Raw genomic sequence first — 23697 nt, 5'->3', positions numbered from 1 at the left:
TTAAGTCCAAGCTCCCTCTCGGAGCATTATCATTAGAGTTCAAGGGACAGGTTTGTATATACCATCTGCAATGTATGTGCACACCTCCATAAGTTATGTGATGAAGAAGCCCCTTGGCCTCCCTCAAAGTTAAGCACTTCTGTGTGTTCTCCTGTCTATGCTTGGGATCCTATGACAGACTGTACCTTGAATATATATGTTCTTTTCTAAATTACCCATACCTCATCCCAGCTGGTAGTAAGGCTATGGTCATCTGGTCAGGGAATAAACAATTCAAAAGTAAAGGAAGGGCTTGATTATTGGCATGGGCAGATGAAGAAAAAAAAATAAAAATACAGAGCCAGTTTCAGACAATCTGGATGTTTGCAGATTAACAAAGCAACACTCTGTTCTGTCAAATGTTGGTTAAAATTTTGCAGTCATTGCGCTTAGCCATTTGACCAAACTGCACATAAAATAAGCTGTTACACTTTAGGTCCATTCAAAGCATGTAAACAAAAGGCAAATACAATGCCTTCCATGGAAATTTTCATTCTAAAGACATGCTGTAATAAAAATGGTCCAGAAAGTAAAAATTACAAGCTTAAAAACAAACTATAATAGGAAAGTGGACTCATCATTTTAAGGTTTTGTGCTCTGTTGATATGATCTATGTTTTAATGATTTAAGTATTATTGTCTCCAGTCTGCTGAGCAATTAGAAACAGAAGCTGTTCCTTTTTCTTTCTTTCTTTCTTCAGGAAATATCTGCAAATACCAGTTCTTCCATCTTGGCACTTTCTTCTGTTTTAGCTTAAAGCAACCACTGACTCAGCCTAGACTGTCACTAAAGCCAAAATATTAAGGCAACATTTCATAGTTTATATTAATGTAGCAGAATTATTAGCATGGCAAAAACAGAAGTTCACAATAATTATATAATAATATCAGACTTATATGAATATACAAAACCTTAAGTAATACATCTGCTCAGTCTGTAAAAAAATATGATCTTAATAAGTCAAAGGAGTTACTTTTTGACCTTATAAATATGCACACCATATATATAATCTGCTCTGAGGAAAATGCAACATGCTAGGGCCCATACACCATATGCAGTAAAGCAAAGAATAGAAAAAGCCCTCAGGAGTGTGTGTATAAATTAAATGAATGGCTAAAATAATGAACATGTGAAGTATGTAACTTTAATGTCATAACTTAATATGGACGTGTTCCTTTTGGATTTAGCACCAAGTGACTCAGTTATACTAATCACAGCTTGAGGGTAAGGTTGCTTTGCTAAACAGCAACAGAATGATCTGCATAACTGTTAAGGCATCAGGTCTAATGGTGCATCCACAGTGCTCCATTTACAGCTGCTCTTCCATGTTTAAACACTCAAAATCATTTTGAAATTACAAAGATAGAGGTTATTACAAGCACACTAAATATCATAACTTTGACTTCAGTGGAATCTGAATTTGTAGCCCCTGCAGGAAGTGGTGTAGTGTATCTAAATACTGCTGCTGATGAGTGCGGAGATGTCCAGCATGTATTGACTTTTTCCAGCCCTTTTCAAAGACAGATACTCCAGCTTGGCGCCAGACCTCCAACAGTTTCTTTAGTGACACATGATCACTTAGAACATCATTTTCACAATAGAAGAAAAGTGCAGGTGACTTAAGTGGAGCCTTCCAGAACAAATTAACAGCAGTGTCATAATAATCCACAGTACAACCCTTCAGTGTGGAAAAATACAGCATTGTACTCCTCTTTAATAATAACTGAATCATAGGATTTGTGTGGATCATCTGTGCAACACCTATGTAAAAAATAAATACATTTTGGTTAAATGTTTTACTTATTCACTTGCCAAAATTAAGTCATTAAAATTGAGCTCACAATACCAGAGAACCTGTTCTTACAGTGACTGTATTCCACAAAAGTACAAATCACACAATCATTTCACAGTCATTTTGAATTTGACTTAAAATTTTATAAGCAAATTAAATACACACCACAATTTTATAAACAAATTATATGCATACCATAATGTAGAGCACAATGGGAAATTCAAGTTCTGAAGACATAATTCAACTATTCCAGCTTTCTGTAGAACTGTATGTCAAACAGTCTCATTATCTGCTTAAAGACAACATGTGCACTATTATCTGAATTCAGACACACTACCAAATTAGACTTGTAAAAGACACAGACCATAGTACAGAGGATCTTGGGAAATGCAGGTTCCAAAGAATATTTCTGACTGGTTCAGGTTTTGGTACACTTGAATGCCATCAAAGGGTATCCACAAGGGTTCTAGAACAATCAGTATACCACTATTTGAATTTAGGCAATGGAAGAAAACACTCGGGCTTTATGGGTAATAAGACTTGCACACAAGTAGCCAAAACTATGTCCTCCAGTCTTGTACTGTCGTAATCCCATGATCCATCCTATACTTAAAATGTATTAATTTCTCCAAATATTAACCTTCTACAGCTAGGAAATCTATGCATTACCTTTAGCTGCTCGTTTATTTACATATAATTTTCAGCTATTTATGAAATGATTTATTTGATAATCATACAAGTCAATTGGTTTGAAGACCCTTTTCAGCAAAGACCAGGGTATGAGCAAATACTACGAGTTACATAGTGACAGCATGCATATATATTTACAAAGTACATTTTGGTCATTAGAGAATGTAATTTAGTTGCTAAAAAAGGCCAAAATTCATATAACTGTCTTAAGGTAAGTTCATTTTTGAACCAGCAACAAGTCCTTAAAGAAAAATTAGTGAGCTTTACTTAATAAAAAAAAAGTTGTAATATAGAATAAAATATATGTAGTTGGCGCAACACAGGGAAGTCAAATAAATGCAAGAAAAAAAAAAAAAAAACAAGATCCATGCAGGAAATCAAACTCCACATATCCAAGTTCACTGTCAGGGTTTTTGTCAGAAAAAGCTAGACAACGTTCAAAATAGTGCACACTTAAACACACACACACAAGAAAGTACATATTCCTTAAACATTTATTTGGTATTTCATCAACATCAGTGGCATTCAAAAGATTTCTTGCATAACAAATGAAGGTGTAGAAAGGAGTTACATATGTGCAGTTGTGCAAGTAATTTTACCTTAATAGTAGATGTTTGAATAATCACTGCTTCGGTAGCCTGAGCTATATGGGTTATACCCTGCAGTTAACAGATGGCCAGCTTCCAAAGCCTCAGGGTACCTTTCACATGCCCAGACTGTTACTTAAATTGAGCCAAGCTGACTAAAAAGACAGGTTTGGGCGCCAAACCCTTCAGAGTTTTCATGCCAACAGAGAGAGTGAACCCTGAAAGGACAGTGTTAGGAACAACAAAAAATAAATGGCCACGCCCTGACATAAACACACCAAAAAACAAGGGTGATGGAGAGAAGAAACACCTATGGCAGCAGTGATCACTTGAACATCTACTGTACACCTATGGCAGCAGTGATCATTTGAACATCTACTGTTATAGTAAGTTTACTTATACAACTGCACAATGTTCATCATACTGATCGCTGCTGCAGTAACTTTACCCATATAGCTAAAACTACTGCATCACACCAATCATTGCTGCAACAACCTGGAGAATGGACCTAATAGACCTGATCTAGACCTAGAAAACGATCAAGCTTGTAATGCTTTGTAAAAGTATGTACACAGAACCAAGCTGCTTCTAGAATACTTACAGAATCCAGTCCTTTCCAAAAATCCACAGATAAAGCCAAGCCTGTGGTACAGTGGGCCTTGACCCTGACTGGAATAGTTTTGTTGTGGTGAGCATAACAAAAGACAACCATTTGGAAATAGTCTGCATGGACACAGGTTGTCCCTTCCTCCTACCTTCTCAAAAAATAAACCTAACCAAACATCTGAAACATTTAGTTCTGTCAAGATAGTACCAGAGTTGTCTGTGGACATCAAAGGTATGGTGTATCCTTTTCCCCCCATTTTTAGGTTCAAGAGAGAAAAAGGGGAGATAGTTTGCCTTAATGTAACCTACATACCACTTTAGGCATAAAAGATGGGGATTAGTTCTCAAAGAAACCCTGTCTCTGTGGAAAATGAGATAGTGTTGACTCAACATAAGAGTGCAACTCGGATACAGGTCAGAGCAATATTTTCCATGTTACAAATATCAAGTTAGCTATGTTACCTGGCTCAAGTGGCGCATGTGTTAGCTTTTCTAATACAAAATTAAAATCCCAAGGAGGGGCCACTGGTTTTCTTGGGTGCCTCTTATGCAAGCCCACCTATCAAAAATATTTTGACAAGAGAATGCATTGAAAGTAGAGGATCCATAGGCAAACATGCTGAAATTGCTGATAAATGAACCCTGAGAGAGGAATAAGAAAGGCCATTGGATATTAACTCACACAATACTGTAAAACTAGAAAACAACTAGCCTTGAATGGGTGCTGGTTATGCTGTTGGCAAACATCTTCCATTTGTTAATGTATGATTTTCTAAAGGCAAGCATTCTTGCCTCCATTAGTACCTGCTGTACTTCCTCAGTAAACAGATGCCTACAGAGAATTAAGGCCATATCATCCAGGCAGTCAACTGAAATTGATTGGGGTCAGGGTGTATCAAACACACCTGATCTTGTGTAAGTAAATCCATTCTGTGAGGAAGCTTGTGGTAACTGCCCACAGCCATTTCCAAAAGATGGGAGAACAACTGTAACCTGGGCCAGAAGGGTGTCAACACACTGGTCTTGGGATATTCCTTCTCAATCTTCAGAAGTACCCTGGAGTATCAGAGGAAAGGATGGAAAAGCATATAGGAAACATTCCTGTCCATGCAAATGAAAAGGCATTTGACTTCCAGGCCTTCTTGCATGGAGTTCTGGAGAAGAATCTTGCCAGCTGATTGATCAATGAGGAGGCAAGAATGTCTACTTCAGGAACTCTCCATAGATGGATCAAAGGTTGGAAGATCACAATCTGTGATGGTCTGCCCTTGTCCTGCTCAGCTCATCTGCCACATAATTGTGCATACTGCAGAATGCCTGTAGAGTGACACAGTGCTGTGAAACCATATTACAAGCTAACACAACTAGTCTGCAAAGTGGGGTACAATCGGATGGTTCCCCCATTGTCTGTTGATGTAGCACATGACTGTGGTATTGATATAACAATCTGAAGAGGTACTGGGGACCAAAGATAATTCAGAGTTGAGTGCCTTGATCAGGGCAAGCATCTATTTTATGTTTACATGCTTACATCTGTCCTTGGTGTCCCACACACCTTGCACTTTTGTCCCTCATGAAACTGCCCCCTAAGCAAAGTCTGAGGCACCTGTGGTGACTGACTGTTTTGGAACAGGGAGGGAGAAGGGGAGAACTGGGTTTAAGGATATTTGCTGTCTCCAACAAGTGATTTATCTTCTAACAACCACCAGCACTGGGATTTGAAAAGACAAAGCATGTTGGTGCTGGGACAAGAGAGACTTCAGATACCATTCAGTCTTTCTCATGTATAGTTCTGACAGCAGTATTATGAAAATCACAGATGCCACGAGTGACTGAAGTCTGAGTGGAAAACATTAGAAATAGATCTAGATGTTGATCCATTTTTCCAGTGGAAGACAATCGTTTTGAACTGAGGTGTTTAGCTTAGACCCCTGGAACACAATTCTGATTGAAGGAGTAAAAAAAGGACTTTTGAATGTTCTCTTGGAACTGCAGCATGTGTTAAGAGATTTCTCACTCAAGCGAGAGATTACTCACACGTTGAAAAAGACTCAGCAAATATAAGCAAGTCATCTAAATATGGAAACGTGGATACCCTGCAGCCTGCAATGAGCTATGTCTGGAGCTAGACACTTTGTGAGCACTCTTGGTGCAGTGGATAGTCCAAAGGGTAAGACAAATAAGTGATTTGATCCAGCCACACAAAACCTTAAGAAACAAAGTCTGTATGAACAGAATGAAATAAGCATATTTTACATCGAGTGTTACCAGCAAGCTTGAATGAGGAAAAAGAGGTAGCGCTTTCTGAAGTGACATCATTTTCAACCTGGGCACCATCACAAACAGATTTAGGAAAGAAAGAAAGATCCAGAACTGGTCTCCAAGCATTTTTTTTCTTTGGAACTAAAAACATCCTTGAATAAAAACACTTCCCCACCTGGGAAGGAAGAACTGGCTCTATCACTCCCTGGGATAGCATGTGATGAAGGACAGGTGGAAATAAAGAGTCTGGTTTGGTGGATGAGGAATTACCCCTTGAAAGGAGGAATTTCCTGCCACTGCCATCTGTAACCTTGATGAATGATTTTCGGAAAAAAAAAAATCTGCTGCCAAAGACAAACATGAAGCTTCAGAATTTTTTGAAGGGAAAGGGAGCTGCCAGGGTAGGAGGGGACACAAGGTGCCTTGAACAGTGACAATGACTCGTTGGACTTTCCTTGGTGTTGGGGATTACTGAAATCATTTTGGAACCCTCTTGCCATTTCTTCTTAAATGTCTGTTTACCTGCATTTTGTTCAGACTGTGTGTTGTGTTGCTTGTCAGAACTGGATGCAGGGGTAGAGAATCCCTTAGAAAATTTGGAAAAGGAAGGATGAAAAATCAGCTTACCCCTTCATAACACTTTTTGATAATTTCTGCATCAGCGGAACCAAACCCTAAATCTCTATTCAAAGGAGAATTTAAAATCTAATTTTTATATCATCTGGGCAATTGTGTGAATGCAATCAGACAAACCTCCTCAAATCAGTGCCAGTGGCCACAACCCTCAAAAAAAAGTGCCAACTTAGTCATATACACAGTGCAAACTATGAGTAGTTAACTTATAAAACTAAAGACACTAGATTATTTGAAACAAGTTGTTCCTCACAAGAAGAAACTGCAGCAAAACATTCCTCATTCTTTCATAATTAGAATACATTTTATATATGAGCATGACAATTCAAAATTCTGAAAATCCAAGTTTAAGAAGCATACATCTTTTTACATTGTTATAGGTTCATAGGTAGGTACTAGGTTATCGGCCCTGGGGCCTATACAAGCCCAGCCAAAAAGGTACCCTGGCTTTTGCCACCCAAGAAAATTATTTTCCTGTGCCACTGTCGAGCAGAGCCACAGAGGTGATCCCCGGGGTGAATTTCCTATTTCCCATCCAATCATCAAGATTTTTCTTGAAGAGTGCTAATGAGGAGCTTTGTTTGATACAGATAGGTAGTTTATTCCAGAGTATGGGAAGTCTCTGGGACAGGAATCTATCCCTCCGGCATGGTCTGTTTATTGTGGTGACAAGGTTTCGGTCCCTAGAGCGTGTAGCGCAGAGGGATTGAGATTTCTTTAAATGAAGCATGTCCAACAGCTCTGGGTTTGACATACCTTTGTATGTTAGGCAGAGATCACCTCTGAGTAGGCGATATGCGACGGAGTAAAGCTGGAGTTTTTTGAGACGGTCTGCGTAGGGCATCTGAGGCCGGTAATCCTCTTTGTGAGGTATTTCTGCGGCTTTTCCAGTTGTTGTAGATGTCTTGTGAGGTACATACCAAAAGGGGCGTACTCTATAATGGGTCTAATGAGTGATGAGTAGAGGGGAACAATTACCTCTTTTTTTCTGGATGAGAAACATTTTGTGATGAGGTGTGCCACGTAGAAGGATTTCCTGACTACTGTGGCAATGTGATTATCAAAGGCGAGATTACTGTCCACCTGTGTTCCAAGGTCTCTTATCACACTTTCGGTGTTAAATAAACTACCGCCTATGTTGTAGTTCATGGGTACAGAGTTTTTACCAAAGGGGATGACAATGCACTTTTTGGCATTGAGCTTGAGGCCATGGCTTTGACACCAGGTATCTGTCTCAGTGAGGCCCTTTTGTAGGATGTCCACATCGTTAGGAGTTTCAATTATGGCTCCTAGTTTGCAGTCATCTGCGAACTTCGTTAGCCAAAGACCTTCTGTGTTAGCCTGCACTGCAGAGAAGTAGATATCAAACAGGAGAGGACCCAGGACTGAACCCTGTGGTACTCCACTTGTCACTGGTCTGAAGTCAGATATGGAGTCTGCTACTTTCACAGTGTGGGTTCTGTCAGTGAGCCAGTTGGCAACCCATCTTGTGACATAGGGATTTATACCTAGTTTAGTGAGTTTATCTATAATTCCAGATTGGGGGATGGTGTTGAAAGCCTTGGCAAGATCTAGATAGGCTATATGAGCCACCTTACCCTTGTCTACGGCTTTGGTGACTGCTTCAAAGAAGTCTATCAGGTTTAGGAGACATGATCTGCCTTTTACAAACCCGAACTGGGTGGGGTCCAGAGTTTGGAGATTACCACTGTCTTTGTTTATAAGTTCCATGATGACACGTTCCATGACCTTGCAGACCAAGCTCGTCAGGCTAATGGGGCGGTAGTTCCCGGGGTCCGTGATGGCTCCCCCCTTGTGGAGTGGGATAACCGTTGCTGTGCGCCATTCAGCAGGCACAAAGCCTGAGGTGAGGCTATGATTTAACATGGTACTTAGGTGGGGTGCCAGTTAGTTCTGTAGTTTGTGTAGAACGCAGCCTGGGATGTTGTCTGGTCCCATGGATGTTGTGTTCTTGGCTTTGGAGAATGTGGTTTTTACCTGTGCAGCTGTGATTACAGGAATTTTACATTCTTCCGGTATAGAGATGGGCACTTTAGGGGGTGAGAGGGGGGTAAAGTTAGCACTGAACCTATCTGCCAGGATGTTGACAATATCAGTTGGGTCTGTATATTTAGTGCCATTGTGCTGTAACTCAGAGCAGATCTGAGTGTTGCCATTGAGATTCTTGACATAGCTATATAATGCTTTGTGGTTGTCTTTAGAATCAGTGGCGATTTTGTTTTCGTAACTAGCTTTGGAGGATTTTATCAGGGATCGCAGTTTCTTACCGAGGCTGACCAGGGAGCTCCTCCACTCATGGGATTTTACTCTCTTTTGCAACAGTTTCTTCCTTCTGTTGTACAGTTTGTTTATGGCAGGGGACCACCAGATTGGCTTCCTTTTTTTGGAGGATAGCATCTTGGTTCTGTTTGGGATAGCACGATCCATGCACTTGTGTAAGTGCTTATAAAGTGCAATTGTGGAGAAATTTTTTTACCATGGTTTCCTTAATGGGGGTGGGGTGGGGGCAGGATGTGGATATCTAGGGTAATGAGCTTATGGTCGGATCAGACCAATGAGGCGCTGACTTCAGGTGTGGAACACTGGTCATTCATGTTGGTAATGACTAGATCTAGGATATTGTTGCCCCTGGTGGAGGTGTGGAGAAGTTGATCCAGGGCACTGGAGTTTATGAATTCCAGAAAGCGTTGAGCGAAGGTGTTGGTACATGATCCCAGTTAATGGTGGGGTATTTGAAATCGCCCATTATTAGGGTGTTTGGCTGAACCCTAATATTTTCTAGTACATCAAGAAAAGAGGAGTGGGAATCCTGGGGCATGGTGGCTGATCTGTAGCAAGCTACAATTTGGATTGCAGTTTTGCCCAGAGTTAGCTGCACTTGGATAACCTCAGCTGCATTATGCTGAGCAACTAGCCTGGAGGTGTGGATATCCTTAATGAATATGGACACACCTCCACCTTTGGTGTTCCGGTCCAGGTTACATGGCCGAAAAGTGTGGTATGAGTTATAGCCTGGTAGTGCAGGGGTGCTATCTGGAGCCTTGAACCAGGTCTCAGTCAATGCACAGATATCGATGTTCTCCATATTAATAAATCTTCCCATCCTTATCAGAAAGGGTAGGATTGGAATTAACTAAATGTTTAGCAGCAGTGGGATTTATTAAAGCTACAGTTGCTAGGTGAGTTTGGGTAGAGTGTATAAAAACTTAAAAGAGTGAGAACTTTATATATTCTGTCTTTTTAGCTGCCGATCAGAAAATGTGCAGGCACTGACATACACACACCACACACACTCCAAAGCTGACAGAACTGGAAGAATGTGTGAAAGTTCTGAAAATTCCTTCTGTAACAGCTCATATTACTTTCTGAGGGGCTAAGAAAACTCTGCTTTCCTACTGAAAATAATGGCACATTCTGCAAATATTCTTAGCGAAAGTGAAACCCTCACAGGGAAAATCAGAAACTGAACTCTCCTCTGAGTCTTAATCAGAAATAGGAGGAGAAAACTCTATCTGTCCCTTCAACTTCCAGTCCAGATTCAGAATCTTGAATCTCTTCAGGAAATGAGGCATCTATCTGTCTTCTACCAAGAAATACATTATAAGAAGGTCAAAAGCCTGAAATACATCCTGAGCCTAATCTAATAAACTACTCCTGTACAGGGAAATTTGAGGTGGACACGCATTTATTTTTTTGTTTCTTTTTGAGGGGGAAAATGGAGCCAACAGAGTCAATGGCAGCATCATCCCAGCAGAGTGCTGCCCCCCCCGACATCTCAGATGCTCAAGTAAGAGCCGCCCTCTCCAAAACAAAAAACACAGCATCAATGGGACCAGATGGTGGCGTCCTACATGAACTCCAAGAAGAGCTAAACCCAAACATAAAACTACTGTTCAATCTCAGCCTTACTACAGGATATGTACCCAAAGAGTGGCGTACAGCAACAATGGTCCCTCTCCACAAAGGTGGTGACTCAATGGATCCTGGAAACTATTGCCCCATAAGCCTGACTAGCTTGGTCTGCTATGGAAAGGATCATCATGGACCTCATAAATAAAGATATGGGGACCTACAGACACTGGATCCTACCCAGTTCGGCTTTGTTAAGGGCAGATCCTGTCTCTTAAACCTGGTCGATTTCTTTGAAACAGTCACCAAGGCCATTGACGTGGGAAAGGTGGTCCACACAGCCTACCTGGACCTCGCAAAAGCCTTCGATACAATACCCCACTCGGGCATTATAGATAAGCTCACCAGCTTAAATATAAACCCCTATGTCACTAGATGGATTGCAAACTGGCTCAAGGACAGAACCCACATGGTTAGAATTGCTGGAGCCATGTCAGACTCCAAACCAGTTACAAGTGGCATCCCACAAGGCTCAGTCCTGGACCTCTCTTGTTCGGTATATATTTCTCTGAGGTACAGGCCAGCACGGAAGGACTGTGGCTGTCCAAGTTCGCAGATGACTGCAAACTGGGCACCATAATCAACTCTCCAGCCGACACAAGCATCCTCCAAAAGAGCCTCATAGAAACAGACAACTGGTGCCAGAGCCATGGCCTCAAGCTAAATGCCAAAAAGTGTATAGTCATCCCCTTTGGCAAAAACAAAGTGCCCACAAATTACCACATAGATGGTAATCCATTAAGTACAGAAGAAATAATTAGGGACCTGGGGACCCAAGTTGATAGCAATCTCTCATTTGGCAACCACGTGGCCAAAGTGGTTAGAAGAACATTTTATATAGCCCACCTAATCATGAAGGGATTCACATCTAGATCAGGGTAGGTCATTGTGCCTCTTTACTCATCCCTCATCAGGCCCATAATTGAGTACAATGCCCCTTTTAGGATGTACCTTACCAAACACCTGCAGCAACTGGAAAGACCCCAAAAGTACCTCACCAAGAGGATCAAAGGGCTCAAACAGATGCCATATGCTGCCCGGTTAAAGAAACTCCAGCTCAGTGGCATACCACCTGCTCAGAGGCGATCTGTGCCTGACGTATAAAGCCATGTCCAACCCGGAATTAATGGACATACTGCACCTCAGAAAATCCAAATCCCATCGAGCTACGCGCTCGAGAGACTTGAATCTCAGCACTGAAATAAATAGGACATGCTGGAGGGACAGATTCATAACCCAGAGGCTCCCTTCACTCGAATAAAATCCCAGTCCAGGTTAGGCAGAGTCCCTCATTGACTCTCTTCAAGAGGAATCTTGATGAGTGGATGGGAGATCGTAGGTTTACCCCGGGTATCACTTCTGTGTCACTGTTAGACAGAGGCACAGTATACTAACCTCGAAAAAGGGCATTGCAAAATTAATTTAAAATGGGTGGTGAAAGCCAAACACACTCTGGCTAGGCTTATAAATTCCCTAGGGCAGATAGCCTAGTATGAACCTATGAATCAGCTTCCCTGGGGATGGGCACAACATCCTGTTAAACACAGAAGTCTTCTCTGTTCCCTCTCCCAGGACTAACAAGAGTGGCTTGCCTTAACCCACTGAGGGGACCCCAACAGCACAGAGGACGTGGCTAACCCATGGTCGATAGTGGCTGTAAGTGCTACACCAGAAGGATCTGGGGTAAAAGGGGAGTGGTCTGAAGAACAAATAATGGCCACAGCAGAGCCACTTATCTGTGGCTGAGGGAAACTGCTAATCTGCTGTGGGAGCAAAGGTTAGTTGATTAACTTGCTTTTTGTGGCTGGAAGAAGGACCAACCGTGGGACTGGTAGTTTGTCCCATGGTCAGGCAGACAATGGTGCCTCTCTCCCATGGACAACATGCAGCAAAAGCCAGTAACAATTAGATGTCTTTAAAAGTCACTTTTTTCACACATAAACACAGTAAAAAGCACATTTAAAACACTCTGCTAGCCCCCAAAAGTAAAATAAATACAGTTTCTCCACAGAAAAGTGGTTTTCAATTACTTTAAACAACTTTTAAACGGACAACAAAAAAGTAAACTCCTGTTTAAATGTACAATGCAATTTCACGACAGATCATTAAAACACAAACTCCTAGCTTAAAAACTACTTTTCTAAACAGGAAAGCATTAATAAATAATTTTAAAATGGAAGGTTATGCCCCAAACGGAACTTATCTGCCCTAGAAAAGAACAGCACAAGCCAACCACTAAATCTTGAAAGGCTCAAGGGAGCATACTTTTCAATACTCATCTTGAGCTGACAGATGGATTGGGCATGTGGAAAGTGCCCTGAAGCTTTTAGAAGCTGGCGGGCTGTTACATCCTGTGCAGGATATATCCCATTTAGCTAAGGCTACTGCAGCAGTGATCAATATGACGAACATCTGATGCTGTGTCAGTATGACTTTGGTCTCTGCAAATGGCACAGCAAGAGGCTGATATGGCTACTGAACAGATTAAGATACCATAATTACAAGTTACATAAAAGTAAATGTATTTCTGATCTATCCCACTTTTTTTAAATGTGTCATATTCTCACATTAGTGGGAGTGAAGCATAACACAAAAAAATAGAGAAACTGTAAGTACCAAAGTCTAAAGCTACAATGGCATTACTGTGTTTTCTAGCAGTATTTATTTATTATTTATTTTATTTATTTAACATTTGTTAACTGGGAAAGTCCAACTTGGAACGAAGCCAATTTTCAGCGGAGGCCCGGGGAGAAAGGCTCCAGATGCATGTCTTTGTAATGTGGGAGGAAACCCACACGAACGCAGGGAGGACATGCAGACTCCACACAGAAGGCACCCCAGCCGAGAATCGAACCAGAGACCCTCTTGCTGTGAGGCGACAACGCTACCGCTGCACCACTGTGCTGTCCACAAATATACGTTAAATAAAATAAACGTATTTTGGAAAGTTCACACCTAACATGACTGAGATAACTATGCCTTTGGCAAAACTATTATAGCAAGATGTATCCAAGGTATAAAAACATAAAATTAAATAATTCTGAAATACATGAAGCTACTAACAGATACACTAATACTAATGTACTATGATGGGAATGAGACCATTATGTTGTGTGTGTATATATATATATATATATATATATATATATATATATATATATATATATATATATATATATATATATATATATATATATATATATATAATATATATAGTATATATATATATATAAAATGCTAACAGAATAGTAGAAGAGCTGTGATTCTACAAAAGAAAAAAAACTGTTGCTTGTGGGTGATGATCATCTGGAAATACACAAGAGGGATATGCCCAGAAAAGAAACATCAACAATAATACAATAATGTACAGGCGAGACAAACACCGAAAGAATGGCTTCAGTAAAGAAGCTGAAATGTAAACAAACTCTTGTAAGGCATATTCAGACAGAGGATATCATTTAATCTGTTCATAGTTTGAAAAAGTGAAATGCTAACCAAACAAAAACCTAAATAAAGTATATTTGTTGTAAAGACAATTCTTCATGCTTGTGTAGTACTATAAATAGAAAAATGAAGTACACCTGTGTCAGCAACTCAATATAATAGTAGATGTCTAAGCAAGAGATCACTGCGGCAGTAGTATTTTTTAATCATGTAATCTACCAATGGTGAATGCCCAAACTTCCAGGTTGACTTCTAGAGCTCTCACAGATGTCCTTTCCTTGGCCGATGTCAGATTGCTTCTTATGTAATGTCTGGTTAGCTGGCAAATGAAGAGAAGACGCTTGCACCATTACTTTGTTCTTTTCAGCAGAAAAGGCTGAAAGCAAACCTAATTTTCGATAAATTTATCTCTAACTCGACCCCTCTCTCCTCTCCATCTGTCTCTCAAGATATACCTGAAACTGGCTTGCCTTACACTGCCACACAAGACCAAGTCATAAAAGTGCTATTAAAAGCTGAAAATACTGCTTCAATAAGTCCTGAAGATATCCCTGGATGCATCTTAAATAACATAAAGCACGATTTAGTCACACCCTTAGTAATACTGTTCAATCTCAGCCTCCATACTGGTTTTGTACCAAAGAAACAGAGAACAGCTACAGTCATTCCTTTGCATAAGAAAGGACCTTCCACTCACCCAGTTAATTACACACCCATAAGTCTGACCAGCCTCATATGCAAAGCCATAGAAATACGTATCATATAAACAATCAATCTGGACAAAGGGAACCTCCAAACACTAGGCCCATCTCAGTTTGGATTTGTCAAGGGCAGGTCAAGCATACTCAACCTGGTAGATGTTTTTGAAAAGGTCACCAAAGCAATGGATGAAGGCAAAACGATACACACCACATACCTTGACCTGGCCATAGCTTTTAACACAATTCCCCACTCAGACATAGTAGAAAAGGTAAATAGGTCCCTATCTCACCCTATGGATTTCCAACTGGCTCACTAACAGGACACAGGAAATCAAAATAGGGGAAGTTACCTCCATAAGTCCCCTAGGGTTCTGTGCTGGCATGTACTTTTCTGAAGTAAAAGCAAATATCAAAGGGCTCTGGTTGACTAAGTTTGCAGATGACTGCAAGCTAGGAGCAGTCAATGAATCCTCAAATGACTTTACCATCCTGCAGGAAGGTTTGTTCCAAATAAATAACTGGTGTCAAAATCATGGACTGAAACTAAGTGCCAAAAATGCATTAATGTTTCCTTTGGAAAGTCATCTATCCCAGGGAACCATCACATTAGCAATATGCCCATGAGAGTTGACCCAATTGTTCAGGATTTGGATAGCATGTGGGCAGTGACCTATCTTTTGACCAGCCTGTTTATATTATTGTAAGAAAGCTTATAAATAAAGGGATTGTGCCTAGATATAGGGATATCATTTTCCACCTTTACTCAGTCCTCATTAGGCCAATCATTGAATAAAATGCCCCTATGGCACGTATCTGTCCACACATGTGCAAAAACTGGAATGCCCACAGAGACACCTTGCTAAAAAAATACAATGCTTAAACAACATGTCTTACATGGACCCACTCAAAGTCCTGTCACTATCTTCGGGAATCCTACAGACTAATAACAGGTGACCTGTGCCTGGCATACAAGGCATCCTCCGACCCAATAATACTGGTTTTAATGCAAATCAGCAAGTCAAATGGCATCAGAAATTGTCCAAGGATATAAACCTCTACTGCAATACCAACAGAACAGTTTGGAGATTAAGAGCTTTACTAGAAAGGCTCAGACTCTGATACACTTTGCTGTAAGGGAAAAGTTAGCTTTTTATTTGTTGTATTTTGTATTACTTTATTGCCTTTTTCTATTTTGAATCCTATGATTTGTTTTCTTTACCTTGTGTTTTACTTGTATTCTGCTTTTAACTGCCACTGCACAGTAAAACCTGAAAAGAGACCACAGCTCTGTCTCTTGTGAGTCAGGCAGAATTTTTTTTCTCCACCCTCCCATCTGGCTACTGTTGTGTTCTTAAACACCACTGTCTTTCTAGTTGCCTGCACCTTATGTTAATGTGACCATATATCTAATTTCCTCTCTGCTTTTACTGGCTTGTGTGAGTAAGTGCAAATTTTGTGAAATCATTCCCCTTCAACTATTTAAATTTATTGGCCATCCTACTGTGTTCCATAGTACCAGAATATAAAAGTGTCCACCCCCTTTCAATCTATCTTGTTGTTTTAAAAATAGTAACTCTCCACTAAAACTTTTAGACAGGTAAAACTTAAGTTACCTACTTTCACATCCAACTCCTCTAGTGCACACTGCAATGTTTAGGATAAACCATTTTTTTCATCTTACCTTTAAGCATCCCTGTCACTAGCACTTGCACTAGAAACCTGCTGGAAAGCACTATATAGCCTTAAACTGATACAAACACTCAACTCTCCTTGTTAATAATAAGAAATTAATTGTGGGCACTAAACAACCTATAATTGCAAAGTACCTTGCTAAGGTAAGGGAAAACAGCTCTTGTACTTTACAAAAAAAAGCACCAAACCAGGCATGCCCAAGGGTCAGCTTCCGGTGATTTCTCCTGTCCACCTGGTGAATCTGGGCAAACTGGGGTAATGCAGTAATTGCCTCATGTACATCGACGACCTTCTCCTCCTACCACCCAACACTACAACCTGCGAGTGATGCACTTACATAGCCAAACTGGAAGCAAAGCTCTCTCCACCCAAGATTGTGCTAGACAGTCAAGAGGAGAAGGTTAACACCCACACTACACTTCAAGCAACACATAGCCCTTCTAAACCCACATCACCAACACCCTCACATAGCAAAACTAAACCCTCATATGTTGAGGCCCTTAACAGTAACCTGCCCAAGCAACAAGGACCTCCGAAGCTGAAACGCAAACAAACACCAATCACAACCAAAGTGTCGCATAGCTTACAACACCAGTGAGCCAACCAACAACAGCCCCTAAGGCAAGACAACTACCCAAAACTTTAGTCATAGGTGACGCTATAGTCAGGTACACTAATGTCCCACTCACCAGGATGAACAAGGAGAAAATTACAGTCAGCTGCCTGTTGGGTGCCAGGATCTGCCACATAACGCATGCAGTCAAGTCACTCCACAACCAGTACAAATATGACTCTCATTGTCCATACTGGAGTGAATGACTTGAGACGTACCTCCCTGGACTACATGAAAAGAGATATGGAAGAGCTCTCAGATGTGGCCCAAGCAAGTATGACTCTAGCCCTGAGTAGCATCCTGCCTTTGCCCAGAATGAAAGGACAAAATGACAGACTTCAACAATTGGCTAAGCTTCTGGTGTCATTCAAAGGGGATCCAGTATCTGTCTGCCTGGGACGACATGATCGACAGACCACGATGCTTTGCCAGAGATGGTCTGCACCTGTCGCCCCTGGGATTCAGGTTACTGGCTAAGGCACTTGCCACCTCTATAGTGCCGTTTTTAGGCAAAGTTCAAAGGACAAAACCATTGCTGTAACAGGTACAAGCATCCAAAATCTGAAGATAATGCTACTCAATACTAGAAGTCTAAACCTCAAAATGCACTCTCTTGAGGCACTCCTAAAAATGGAGAACATCGCTCTCTTGAGGCACTCCTAAAAATGGAGAACATAGCTATCTGTGCAGTAACAGAGACCTGGTTTAAGGTTCCAGACAGCACCTCTGCAATACCAGGCTACAACTCTTGCCAAACATTTCGGCCACCAAACCAGGACCGAAACACTAAAGGATATTCACACACCAGGCTAGTTGCCCAACACACTGCGTCTGAAATTCTCCAGGTGCAACTAACACTAGTGATTTTAACTACCCTGCCAGTAACTGGGAAAACTACTTATGTACCAACACCTTTGCCCAACGGTTCTTGGCATTCATAAATTCCAATGTCCTGGATCAACTAATCCATAGTCCTACCAGGGGCTCCAATATCCTAGACCTGGTCATTACCAACATGGGAAATCGATGCTCCACACCTATGGTCACCCCCCCTCATTGCTCAGGTCTGACCATAAGCTAATCACCATTGACATCCACATCCCTCCTCCACCCCCAAGTAAACCTCCGTAAAAAACATCTCGAAAGCCAATGTCATGCCACTCAAGTCAGAAGTGAAAAACTTCATGACACCCATGCATACAGGAACTGAAAGTTCGCCTGCTGAATCCTACACTAAGGCACTGTACGAGCACTTCCACTCGTGCATGAATCGTGCCATCCCAAATAGAACCAAGATGCTCTCCTCCAAAAAAAGGAAGCCGATCTGATGGTCCCTTGCCATAAACAAACTTTACAACAAAAGGAAGAAACTGTTGCAGAAAAGAGGAAAATCCCAGGATGCAAAAAACGTCCTTACCACCCTCAGCTTCGGAAGAAGCTGATATCCCTCATAAAATCCTCCAAAGCTAGTCATGAAAATAAAATTGCCAAATATTCCAAAGACAACCACAAGACATTCTATAGCTATGTCAAGAATCTAAATGGCAATGCTCAGATCTGCTCTGAGCTACAACAGAATGGCATTAAATATACTGATCCTAAGGATATTGCCAATATCCTGGCAGATCGATTCAATGCCAACTTCACCCCCTAAAGGGCCCATCTCAATACCAAAATATTGCCAAATTCCAGTAATAACAGCCACACAGGTAAAAAATGCACTCTCCAAAGATAAGAATACAACATCCATGGGACCAGACGACATCCCGGGCTGTGTACTACATGAACTACAAAATGAACTGGCACCTCACCCAAGTGTCATGTTTAATCATAGCCTCACCTCAGGCTTTGTGCCCACTGAGTGGCGCACAGCTACAGTTATCCCACGCCATAAGGGGAGAGCCACCTTGGATCCTGGGAACTACCACCCCATCAGTCTGACGAGCCTGATCTGCAAGGCCATGGAACTTATAAACAAAGACATTAGCAACCTTCAAACACTGGACCACATCCAGTATGGGTTTATAAAGGAATGATCTTGTCTCCTGAACCTGACTGACTTCTTCGAATCAGTCTCCAGAGTTGTGGACGATGGTAAGGCGGTCCACACAGCCTATCTGGACCACACCAAGTCCTTCGACACCATCCCTCAGTCTGGAATCATAGATAAACTTACTAAGCTGGGCATTAATCCCTATGTCACTCGATGGGTTGCCAAATGGCTTACTGACAGAACCCACACTGTAAATGTAGCCGACTCCAAATCCAGCCCCAGACAAGTGACAAGTGCAGTACCTCAGGGTTCATTCCTGGGACCGCTCTTGTTTGGCATCTACTTCTCTGATGCAAGGCCAACACTAGGGAACTCTGGCTAACAAAGTTTGCAGATGACTGCAAATTGGGAGCCATTACTGAATCCCCAAATGATGTGGATATTCTACAAAAGGGCCTTACAAAAACAGATGCTTGGTGCTAGAGCCATAGGCTCAAGCTCAATGCCAAGAAAAAAGAAGTTATGCACTCACCATAACGTTCCATGTTGGTAGTCCATCTCACCCTTCATTTTTACATAAGGGTTTGGAGCCGATCCTCGGCTCCGACTCGGCAGATTTTCAAGCTCGAAGACTTCTGGTTGGCTCGTGGCTAAGCAGGTATCCCATGGTGCACCAGTGCAATCCCCAGATCTTGTTTGCTGCTCACTAGCAATAGAAAGAAACCCTTAACCAACACACCAATACTAAAGGGTCGCCAACCAAGAAATTTATATTATTACCTCCAGATCTTCCAGGATGGGGGCAGGAGGGAAGGTTGGTAAAATGAAGGGTGAGATGGACTACCAACATGGAACGTTATGGTGAGTACATAACTTCTTTATGTTACGTAGTCCAATCTCACCTTCATTTTTATATATGGGACAGCGTCCCTAGCGCCTTATTCTTGGGTGGCTCATTGGAAGATACTCCTGAGCACCACGGAGCCAAAGGATGCTCTACCCCCTAGAAGCCAAATCCAACTTATAATGAGTGATAAAGGTGTGAGGGTTAGCCCACGTAGCTGCTGCACAGATATGATCAATTGGTACCCTGGCTTAGAAGGCTGAAGAGGTAGATAGAGACCTGGTAGAGTGAGCCTTGATCCTGTGGGGTAAGGGTCTGCCCTCCGAGCTGTAGATGAAAGCTATGCAACTTGAAATCCAGTTAGACAATGACACCTTAGAAACTGGCAAACCCAATCTGGAATCAGAAAAGGAAACGAACAACTGGTATGACTTCCGAAATTCTTTGGTCCGTTGCAAATAGAAACGCAGCTGTCTGTGAAAATCCAACTGGTGAAAACGGTATTCCGCTGCATTGCTATGATTGGGAAAGAAGACTGGGAGTTTAATGGGCTGGTTCAATGTGGCAGAAGAACAAACTTTGGGGACAAACAAAGGATTGGTACGTAAAGAAACACTGTCTTTATGAAAAACTAAATAAGGTGGTTTAATAGACAGGGCATGTAGCTCAGAAACACGTCTGGCTGATGTAATAGCTACCAAAAACACAGGAAGCTGAATGAAATGGTTCAAAAGGAGGGAATGTTAGTTTGGACAACACAAAATTTATGTCCCAAGAAGCCACAGGTTCCTGTAAAGATGGTCTCAGCAAGGTGACTCCTCTCAAGAAGGTTTTACATAACTTATGCGACAGAAGGTTAACATTTGGAGATCCCAAATAAAAATGTGAAACAGCCGCCAATTGTACTTTGATGGTGGCTGAGGCAGATCCCTGCTGAAAAAGCTCAGAAAGGAATTCCAGAATTACGGGAAAGGGAGTGGTGTAAGGATCCACATTCATTTTCTGTGCCCAAATAGAAAACTTTTTTCACTTACTGTCATACAGCCTTCTGGTTGATGGTTTGTGAGAAGATAAAAGAATATGGGACACGGATGATGAAACATCATGAAGCCTGACTAGAGATGGAACTGGATCAGCCAAGCTGTCAATTTGAGGGTGTGGAGAGAGGGGTGTAGCGAACCCGACATGTGGGTCAATAGATCTGGAACTGGGTCCCAGATCCAAGGATCGTCCAGGAGAAGAGGCTCGAGGAAGGGAAACCAGACCTGACGAGGCCAGCAAGAAGCAATGAGGATTAACTTGCTTCCCAGTTGGTTGGCTTTCTGTATCACTTTGGTGATAACAGGAAAAGGAGGGAAGGCACAGAGAAGTCCCGTGGGCCAATCATGTACCAGAGCGTCTCTGGGTACTTCCCCCGGAGATGTAATTAGGGAAAAATAACTGCTGCACTTGGCATTGACTGGACTAGCAAAAAGGTTGCAGCAAGGTTGTCCCAATCTGTTCCACTATTTCCCATTTCAGAGACCACTCGTGGGGCAGCAGGATTGCCCGGCTCAGCTTGTCGGCTATCACGTTGGTTTTCTCCGGAATGTGCGTTGCCACCAGAAAGCTGAGAAGAAATCGCCCATTCCCAAACTCGCATGGCCTCTTGACAGAGTGGGTAAGATCTGGTACCGCCCTGTTTGTTGATATACCACACAACCGACATGTTGTCCGATTGTATTGCAATCGTCCCTGGAGGAAGAAAGTCCTGAAATGCTTGCAACGCCAGAAGCACCGCTCTCATCTCCAGAACGTTGATATGCAGATGAGCCTCATGTTCTTGCCATGTGCCGTGGACCGTCCTGCCCAGATAATGCCCCCCACCCGACCTGGAAGGCATCCATGGTCACAGTGGCAACGGGTTGGGCGGGCACAAAGGGAGCTCCCGTGAACAAACTGTTGGGGGCTATCCACCAACGAAAGTCCTTTTTGCATGATTCTGTCAGCAGAATAATGATTCAGCGGTAGATACTGGAACGACCACTAGGAGAACAGGAGCCATTGAAGGATTCTCATATGCAACCTGGCTAGAGGTATTAACAGAATGGTTGAGGCTATTGTTCCAAGAAGTTGAAGAATCCACTTTGCTTTGACCTTCCGAAGTGGGAGAAGTCGCTGAACTTGTGAGATGAGGTTTTGTGCTCTTTCGGTGGGAAGACAAACTGTCATATCCACTGTGTCTACCTCTGCGCCTATAAAAATCACAGATTTTGAGGGCAGTAATGCAGATTTTTCCCAGTTTATGGAGATCCCTAGTTGAGCACAAAGCTGGATGGTGATGTCCCTGTTTTGGAGAAGTAGATGCCTGGTGGAGGCGGTCAGGAGCCAGTCGTCCAAATACGGAAATACCTGGAATCCCTGACGTCTCAGGTGAGCTGTCACTACTGCCATGCATTTGGTGAACACCCTGGGGGCTGTGGTGAGACCAAAAGGCAGAGCACGAAACTGATAATGGCTGGCTCCCAGCCGGAAGCGCAGATACCTCCTTGATGCCTTGTCCATTTTTATATGGTAGTAGGCGTCTGGAGATCTAGACAGCACATCCAATAGTCTTTCCCTAACAACGGGAGTATCGACTGCAGTGTTACCATCCGAAACTTGCCCTTTTTCACGGATTCGTTTAATCTGCTGAGGTCCAATATTGGCCTCCAGTCTCCGGTTCATTTTGGGACTAAAAAGAACCAGGATTAAGTTCCGGATCCTATCTGGTCTGCTAGCACGGGCTGGATGACTCTTTTTGAGAGCAACTTGTTGATCCCCACAATTGCCTGATCCCTGTGATTGGGTGGAACATCTGGGATTTTCTTGGGAACAAAGGGTGGAAGGGAAAAGGGTATGATATATCCTCTGGTAACAACTCTCTGTACCCACTTGTCTTGGGTTAAATTTAGCCAGGCTTCTGGATACAAAGAAATGTGATCCCCGACTGGCCCCAGAAAAACATAGTTGGGCCCAACATCAGGAGCGCTGATAAGGCCGCCCTCGAAAGGAACCATGACCTTGCTGATATTGCGGACCACCCCTGCCTCTAGGGCGACGTCTACCATTTCCTCCTCCTCTGCCTCTGAAGGAGGATTCACTCTGTGTGTCTGGAAAGGCCCTCTGGGACTTTTTGAACCACATCTTACCTCCCCTTTGACCTTTGGGGTATGGTCGAGAGGGGACGGTAAAACGGACTCCCACGGCATTGAGAGTCTTTCCTTACTGTTCACACCGAGTGAGTGCATCTTTCACCTTGGAACCAAACAAGGAGGAACCATCAGATGGGGCATTGGTGAAGGTGGACTTAAACGGCTCCGCAAAATTACACAAGTGCATCCAGGATTGGGGCCTAAGGGCAAGTCTTGAACCCACTGCTCTGCTTGCTCCATCAGCTGCATAAGATATGAGCCGAATGGAGGAGTTAACTACGGAATTTAGGGTGGACAACTGAGCAGAGATCCTATCTGGGACTCCCTCAGGACAAGCACCATGTATGTCTCCTAACTCCTTAAGGAGATCCCTCTGCAACCTCGTGAAATAGGTAAGATAGCTCAGGGATTTAAAGTATAAAGGCCGCTGAACTAAAAACGTGCTTCTCAAATCTGTCCATCTGTCGAGACTCCTTGTCTGGCGGATGTACAGAGGAAGAAGTCTCCGCCAACTCCTCCTCCGTGGCTGCCGCCACCACCATGGCATCTACGGGAACACCCTTAGACAAGAATTCTTTTCCAGGAGGGGCAGACAGGAACTTATTTGGTCTTCTAGGTACTGGCTCCACGGCATTGGGAGTATCCCACACCTTCGGACTAACCATATCCATTAGCTCGTTGAAAGGTGGAAACACCCA

The 23697-nt window shown here is 42.4% G+C and overlaps 1 protein-coding gene across 1 annotated transcript in view; it reads right to left on the bottom strand.

Moving 5' to 3' along the window:
- Nucleotides 1-718: 718 nt before the first annotated feature.
- LOC122815818 overlaps nucleotides 719-23697 on the bottom strand; it is a 337567-nt gene continuing 314588 nt past the window's right edge. Inside the window, exon 3 of the mRNA XM_044088620.1 lies at nucleotides 719-1800. Coding sequence (XP_043944555.1) covers nucleotides 1430-1800 — 371 coding nt within the window. The 3' untranslated portion in view covers nucleotides 719-1429. The remainder of the gene's footprint in view (nucleotides 1801-23697) is intronic.

Source organism: Protopterus annectens, chromosome 11.part0 (genome assembly GCF_019279795.1).
Source record: "Protopterus annectens isolate FY-2018-M chromosome 11.part0, PAN1.0, whole genome shotgun sequence".
Taxonomy (NCBI): domain Eukaryota; kingdom Metazoa; phylum Chordata; order Ceratodontiformes; family Protopteridae; genus Protopterus; species Protopterus annectens.
This window is presented reverse-complemented; position numbering and strand designations above follow the sequence as displayed.